General features: G+C 40.2%; 1 protein-coding gene across 6 annotated transcripts in view; it reads left to right on the top strand.

The window, feature by feature from the left end:
* The first annotated feature begins 1,362 nt into the window (after positions 1-1,362).
* Positions 1,363-8,570, top strand: part of cadps2 (Ca++-dependent secretion activator 2) — a 278,914-nt gene continuing 271,706 nt past the window's right edge. For all 6 annotated transcript variants that reach the window (XM_061924693.1, XM_061924692.1, XM_061924689.1 and 3 more), the window contains exon 1: positions 1,363-1,922. In XM_061924693.1, coding sequence (XP_061780677.1) covers positions 1,593-1,922 — 330 coding nt within the window. In that variant the 5' untranslated portion in view covers positions 1,363-1,592. The remainder of the gene's footprint in view (positions 1,923-8,570) is intronic.

The following is an 8,570-nucleotide window of genomic DNA, read 5'->3' as shown; positions in this document are numbered from 1 at the left end:
TTAATTTTCAATCTATCAAGATAAAAACATAATCCCAAAATCAAATTACAGTATGTTATTTATGCAGTTTGCTCATTTTCCTCGACTGGTGCACGAACATCATGTGTTTTTTTTTTTTTTTTTTTATATATATTTAGCTTAATCTACAAAGATACAAAGGATTGCTACTGCGACATCTAGTGGACACATTTAGAACAGCAGTTTATTTCATTCCAAAATATCGGCTCATTTTTATACTTAGCAAACTCATCCCGCGGGCCGGATAAAACCTGTTCGCGGGCCGGATCGTTTGACACCCCTGCCCTAGCCTAAAGAACTTTGTAGCATTTTAATAATTCAGATAAAAATACACAAAAAACAAGTAAGAATAAAATGTTTATATCAATACTAAATAAGTAAATAAAAATAATTTCAAATAATTAAATTTTTAGTCTAGTTGCCAGTCGGGTATCTGTCATTAAAACGGCTCCCGTGACAGGAACAGTTCATAAGATTTGGTTCGTTCGTGAACGTCACATCTCTAGTTCAAAAGACACGGCTCGTTCGCGAACGCCACATCTGTAACAGGTTGCTAACCTGTGTGTCGGCGCGTCTACCCCTCGTGCACGCGCCCCCCATTCCAACACAGCTTGAGAGGCGCGCGCGCACAACAACCGAACCTCCATTTTGAATTCTCCCTAGCCTAAATAACTTTGTGGCATTTTAATAATTCAGATAAAAAATAGACAAAGTAAGAATACAATGTTTATATAAATACTAAATAAGTAAATACAAATAATTTTAAATAAAGACATGTTTGGTCCAGTTGCCATCTATCATAAAAACGGCTCCCGTGCTTTTGGCTTTTTGCAAGGGCGAATCGACTCTCCGTTCAAAATATTCGGCTCTTTCGTGAACGTCACATCTCTAATTCAAAAGACGCGAGTCGTTCGCGAACGCCACATCTGTAACAGGTTGCTCACCTGTGTGTCGGCGCGTCTACTCCTCGTGCACGCGCACCCCATTCCAACACAGCTTGAGAGGAGCGCGCGCACACCGACCGAACCTCCATTTTAAATTGTCTTTGTGGCATTTTAATAATTCAGATAAAAATAGACAAAGTAAAAATACAATGTTTATATAAATACTAAATAAGTAAATACAAATAATTTAAAATAAAGACATGTTTGGTCCAGTTGCCAGTCGGGTATCTGTCATAAAAACGGCTCCCGTGCTTATGGCTTTTTGCAAGGGCGAATCGACTCTCCGTTCAAAATATTCGGCTCTTTCGTGAACGTCACATCTCTAATTCAAAAGACGCGACTCGTTCGCGAACGCCACATCTGTAACAGGTTGCTCACCTGTGTGTCGGCGCGTCTACTCCTCGTGCACGCGCACCCCATTCCAACACAGCTTGAGAGGAGCGCGCGCACACCGACCGAACCTCCAAACGAGACCGGGAACTAAGTCCACCTTCTGCCCGGCAGTCACACGTTTCCTCCCGGGGTCGCGTCCAAGAAAGGCACCGGGAGTCCCGTCATTAACGCCACGTCGACCCAAACTTCCCCGGCGAGCGAGCACAATTTCCGCGGTGAGTTCCCCGAACGTCGACCATGCTGGACCCGTCCTCCAGCGAAGACACCGGCGGGGAGTCGGAGCCGGAAGTGGCCCCGGAGCCGCCCGGGAAAGCCGCCGACTTTTCCAAGCGGGGAGCCGAGAGCCGAGCGGACGGCCAGCAGAGGCAGCCCGCCGCGGCCGGAGCTTCTTCCGGCCAAAGTGCTCCGCCGGGCGGCGAGGAGGAAGAGAGGCGAGAGCGGGAAAGAATGCAACGAGAGGAAGAGGATCACAAAGTCAAACTGCAGATTTACGTTTTCGTCCTCCGCTGCATCGCCTACCCTTTCAACGCCAAGCAGCCCACCGACATGGCCCGGCGGCAGCAGAAGGTGAGTGCGCCCCGGCTTATGCACCTGTCAGCCCCGGGGGAGTCACGCCGACCAAACCCCCTTTGGAAAAGTGTCAATTTTACTCTCACCTGTTCCAGTCTGTAAACATGTCAAGTAGACGCGAACTTATTTTACTTTCTCCTACTTAACGTCATCCTGTGAGCTGTCGGCGCATTTCTCAAGTACGATTTTGAAACCTATAATTACTTTTATTGTGTTTATCTTTAGCACAACAATGAATGAGAACAAGTTCACACACCAAAGTAATAATTACGGGTTAACTGTGTACTTCCTGCCAACTATAGTCTCGCCATAACCGTCGTTGCTGCAGAAGAGCAAAACATGTTTGGTGAATTAATCATCATTTCATGGCCAATTAAGTGAAAAGTGAAAGTCACTGTCTTAAATTGGAACTGTCTATCATTCACAATCCTTACGTAAGACATGAACACTGTATGTTTTTCAGTTTTTTAATGCATTCTAAGTCGTAAATAAACATTAGCAAAAGTCAGCTAACAATGGAGCAAATAGGAGTTGAACTATTCCGCCTAAAAAGCAGCCGATATTGACAGAAAAGTTGTTCTCGCAATTGTTGCATATAAATTCAAACCATAACCAACCAAGCATCACTATAGCTCATCTCAAAGTAGGTGTACTGTCACGACCTGTCATATTTTGAGTTTTTTGGTGTTTTCCTGTGTGTAGTGTTTTAGTTCTTGTCTTGCCCCGGAGATGGGGAGAAAGACACAAAAAGAAACACTTTTAACTCTGTGTGAGGATTGGGATGCATTGTTGATGTAAAGGGGAATATATAAACATTCCACCAGTCTTTATCCATGTGAGAGCAGACATTGTACAGTAAGTGATTGTTTTATTATGTTTGTATATCTTGTTTAGCACTTAGCAATACTGCTACATGATGCTTAGTGTTTGACTAAAGCTGCATCTGTTTAGCACAAAGCTTCTAAAACTTGTAGATCATCCTCCTTATATTCAGGCTCAAAAATAGAAGTGTTTGTTGTCTCTCATCAAGTCTGCCATGGTTAGCAGTGTTGTTGTTTGAAGTGAACTTTGTGATGAGTCTGTGAAATTAATACCCTGCCGTATGCTTAAAATGATCAAATTATGTAAATATTACATGTTATTATGAATGTTACAACATTACATACCTGTATACAGTCGTGGTCAAAAGTTTACATAGACTTGTAAAGAACATAATGTCATGGCTGTATTGAGTTTCCAATGATTTCTACAACTCTATTTTTTTGTGATAGAGTGATTGGAGCACATACTTGTTGGTCACAAAAAACATTCATGAAGTTTGGTTCTTTTTATGAATTTATTATGTGTCTACTGAAAATGTGAGCAAATGTGCTGGGTCAAAAGTATACATACAGCAGTGTTAATATTTGCTTACATGTCCCTTGGCGAGTTTCACTGCAATAAGGCGCTTTTGGTAGCCATCCACAAACTTCTGCTTGAATTTTTGACCACTCCTCTTGACAAAATTGGTGCAGTTCAGCTAAATTTGTTGGTTTTCTGACATGGACTTGTTTCTTCAGCATTGTCCACACGTTTAAGTCAGGACTTTGGGAAGGCCATTCTAAAACCTTAATTCTAGCCTGATTTAGCCATTCCTTTACCACTTTTGACGTGTGTTTGGGGGTCATTGTCCTGTTGGAACACCCAACTGCGCCCAAGACCCAGCCTCCGGGCTGATGATTTTAGGTTGTCCTGAAGAATTTGGAGGTAATCCTCCTTTTTCATTGTCCCATTTAAAGCACCAGTTCCATTGGCAGCAAAACAGGCCCAGAGCATAATACTACCACCACCATGCTTGACGGTAGGGATGGTGTTTCTGGGATTAAAGGCCTCACCTTTTTGCCTCTAAACATATTGCTGGGTATTGTGATCAAACAGCTCAAATTTAGTTTCATCTGACCACAGAACTTTCCTCCAGAAGGTCTTATCTTTGTCCATGTGATGTCAGATGAAAAAACAATTGAGCTGTTTGTAAGCAAAGGTGCAATACCTTCAAATGATGTGCACCAGTAAGGACCATGAATATATATTATATTTACTGTCTTCTTGGAGGTGTCTTCAGTTCAGATGCGCATGACCAAATTCTTCAGCCGCGTGCATGGGAGAGTCTGGGGGGAAAAGAGGGAGCGGAGGATGCCAGGTTTGTTGTGGTGAGGCACTTGGGGGAACTCGTTAATGAGCCTCTCATGCTGGGCCACTCTCCATATGCAAACAAGATTCCTGCGTGCGCATGAATATGTTTGACAGACGGCAAGCGTGGGAGTTTCATTTGGAGCACTAGTGTAATACCAGCAAAGGAAATCAACCAGATGGACGCTTGACCCCGTAGGAAGAATTCGTCTGATTGGAGGTGAAGGGGGCGGGATCAGCCACGTATATAGTGTGACATCATAGCGTGGCCACTTCCCATACAGTAGCAATATTGCAGTATTGGCCGGTATTGATACAGCACTTGTATTATTTTGTAGTGTGGAATGAGGGCTGAGGTGATAAAATAATATCGATACATATCGCAAAATAAAATTTTCTTCAAAAGTAATAAGACAATAACACCAACCTATTTATTACTAACTGTCTGGAATGGACTTATGCTGTCTTTGAATTGAAGTGGAGTGATCATTGTTTTTGGCGACACCTAGTGGTCGCAGTAATTAATGAAAAAAAAAAAAGGTTAAGATCATCATGCAGTAAGTTGAATGATGCGGACACATTTGTTACTGGATACTTTTGTATGTATAAGTAATATACAGCTATAATTTTTTGCCACTTATTTATAGTAACAAATGTGTGTGCGTGTGCGTGTGCGTGTGTGTGTGTGTGCTCTACCTCAATTTACAAACTTAATTGGTTCTTGAACATGGTCTGTAAACTGAAAAGTTCTTACAGGCGGAGAGTTCCCTATAAGAGTCAATGTAAACATGTATAATGGGTTCTCGCCTCAACAAAAGTGTGTGTGTGTGTGTGTGTGTGTGTGTATATATCTATACATACATACATACATATATGTGTGTATACAGTACATTATATATATGGGTATGTATATAAATGTGTGTATACATGTGTTTATACATGTGTGTGTATATGCATATGTATATGTATATATATATATATATATATATTTATATATATATATATATATATATATATATATATATATATATATATATATATATATATATATATATATATATATATATATATATACATATATACATATATACATATGTATGTGTATAGATGTGTGTGTGTGTGTGTGTGTGTGTGTGTATATATATATATATACAGGTAAAAGCCAGTAAATTAGAATATTTTGAAAAACTTGATTTATTTCAGTAATTGCATTCAAAAGGTGTAACTTGTACTTTATATTTATTCATTGCACACAGACTGATGCATTCAAATGTTTATTTCATTTAATTTTGATGATTTGAAGTGGCAACAAATGAAAATCCAAAATTCCGTGTGTCACAAAATTAGAATATTACTTAAGGCTAATACAAAAAAGGGATTTTTAGAAATGTTGGCCAACTGAAAAGTATGAAAATGAAAAATATGAGCATGTACAATACTCAATACTTGGTTGGAGCTCCTTTTGCCTCAATTACTGCGTTAATGCGGCGTGGCATGGAGTCGATGAGTTTCTGGCACTGCTCAGGTGTTATGAGAGCCCAGGTTGCTCTGATAGTGGCCTTCAACTCTTCTGCGTTTTTGGGTCTGGCATTCTGCATCTTCCTTTTCACAATACCCCACAGATTTTCTATGGGGCTAAGGTCAGGGGAGTTGGCGGGCCAATTTAGAACAGAAATACCATGGTCCGTAAACCAGGCACGGGTAGATTTTGCGCTGTGTGCAGGCGCCAAGTCCTGTTGGAACTTGAAATCTCCATCTCCATAGAGCAGGTCAGCAGCAGGAAGCATGAAGTGCTCTAAAACTTGCTGGTAGACGGCTGCGTTGACCCTGGATCTCAGGAAACAGAGTGGACCGACACCAGCAGATGACATGGCACCCCAAACCATCACTGATGGTGGAAACTTTACACTAGACTTCAGGCAACGTGGATCCTGTGCCTCTCCTGTCTTCCTCCAGACTCTGGGACCTCGATTTCCAAAGGAAATGCAAAATTTGCATGGTTGGGTGATGGTTTGGGGTGCTATGTCATCTGCTGGTGTCGGTCCACTCTGTTTCCTGAGATCCAGGGTCAACGCAGCCGTCTACCAGCAAGTTTTAGAGCACTTCATGCTTCCTGCTGCTGACCTGCTCTATGGAGATGGAGATTTCAAGTTCCAACAGGACTTGGCGCCTGCACACAGCGCAAAATCTACCCGTGCCTGGTTTACGGACCATGGTATTTCTGTTCTAAATTGGCCCGCCAACTCCCCTGACCTTAGCCCCATAGAAAATCTGTGGGGTATTGTGAAAAGGAAGATGCAGAATGCCAGACCCAAAAATGCAGAAGAGTTGAAGGCCACTATCAGAGCAACCTGGGCTCTCATAACACCTGAGCAGTGCCAGAAACTCATCGACTCCATGCCACGCCGCATTAACGCAGTAATTGAGGCAAAAGGAGCTCCAACCAAGTATTGAGTATTGTACATGCTCATATTTTTCATTTTCATACTTTTCAGTTGGCCAACATTTCTAAAAATCCCTTTTTTGTATTAGCCTTAAGTAATATTCTAATTTTGTGACACACGGAATTTTGGATTTTCATTTGTTGCCACTTCAAATCATCAAAATTAAATGAAATAAACATTTGAATGCATCAGTCTGTGTGCAATGAATAAATATAATGTACAAGTTACACCTTTTGAATGCAATTACTGAAATAAATCAAGTTTTTCAAAATATTCTAATTTACTGGCTTTTACCTGTGTGTGTATATATATATTAAGGCTGAAACGACGCGTCGACGTAGTCGAAGTCATCGATTACGTAAATACGTCAACGCCGTTTTTGTGCGTCGACGCGTCGCATACCTTATTTCCTTGAATAGCCTCCGGGGCGCTAATTAATTTAAAACCTCTTCTCACTCCTGCGCTTACCAAAAGGCGTGGGGTAAATTTAGGCCTGCGCTTATAAATTTGAGTGATGTAAGGATACCATCATGAAAAGCACATTTAATAAAAAAAACGTTATGGTCTTACCTTTTACTTATAAATGAGTATTCTGATCAAAAGCATCGATAATTTGTTTATAGAAGTCTTCCTTATCTTTCTTCAGTTTTAAAAGTCTCTCTGTCTCGATGGAGATATTCCTTTAAGTATTACCTCCTGCTTCGATTGAAAGTCCAGTTTAGAAAACTGTTTTATTTTAGATATGTAATATTCCATGTTAAAAGTGCAAGCAAACGATCGCTGCTCACTCTTGTTGCTTGTTGTCTTCTTCTGCAGCACCGGTCTTCTGCAGTACCGGTAGTCGCAAGAAGGATCACTAGCGCCCTCTACCAGCAGGAGGCGGGAGTCATTTAATGACTCATATTTGACACACGCAGCTACGGTATATTAATAAAACATAGCTGCTTACTGTTCTTTTTAGCATATTCAATAGCTTGGACCTTAAATCCTACTGAATAGCTCTTAATCTTCTTCCCTTTATGCGATTTCAAATGATTGAAATCAGCCTCCTCCATTTTGAAAATGATGACTCGTGACGTGACGAGTTTGACCCGGCGGAAGTTCTAGGCATATGCTAATTATTTTGCGAAACGAGTTTGACCCGGCGTTAATCCTGAGCCAGCGGTAATGCTAAGCATGCGCTAATTATTTTGTGAAACGAGTTTGACCCGGCAGTAATTCTAGGCATGCGAATACTATATACCCGGCGCCAATTCAAGGAAATATGCACTTTTTTGTCTTGGATGTTTATCTTTATTTTTGCACATTTTAAAGCAAAATAAGCAATACTTTTACTTTTGAAATGCTTATACTATTGCAGAATATTAAGATTTGCACTGGATGTTTACTTTTATATTTGCACATTAAAAAGCAAATAAGCTACTTTTAATTTTTTTAAATGTTAAAAGTTTTAAATGTTTACATTGTTACAGAATATTTTGTCATGTTGTTGTCAATGTTGACTGAGTGGCCATACTTTTTTTTTTTGTAAATAAAAGTCATGCCTTTTGAAAAAACTGGCTTACATTTATTTTTTCATCTTCATTTTAAATAAAAAAAATAATCGGTAAAAGGAAAAATAATCTATAGATTAATCGAAAAAATTATCTATAGATTAATCGATAGAAAAATAATCGTTAGCTGCAGCCTTAATATATATATATATATATATATATATATATATATATATATATGTCTTAATAAGGTTATCCAAAAAATAGTGCTCGATACCGTAGTAGAGCGCAATATATGTATGTGTGGGAAAAAAATCACAAGACTATTTCATCTCTACAGGCCTGTTTCATGAGGGGGGGTACCCTCAATCATCAGGAGATTTTAATGGGAGCATTCGCATACCATGGTTTATATAGGGCACAGAGTGGGTGGGTACAGGCTGGCCTAGGGGCGTGGTGATTGGCTCATGTGTTACCTAGGAGGTGTTTCCGTCTATGGCGGCATGTTGTTACAATTTCGCTGCGCTTGTTGAGGGATG

Source organism: Nerophis lumbriciformis, linkage group LG29, assembly GCF_033978685.3.
Source record: "Nerophis lumbriciformis linkage group LG29, RoL_Nlum_v2.1, whole genome shotgun sequence".
Classification (NCBI taxonomy): Eukaryota; Metazoa; Chordata; class Actinopteri; order Syngnathiformes; family Syngnathidae; genus Nerophis; species Nerophis lumbriciformis.
Note: the sequence above shows the minus strand (reverse complement) of the source record. Positions and strands in the feature narration are given on the sequence as shown.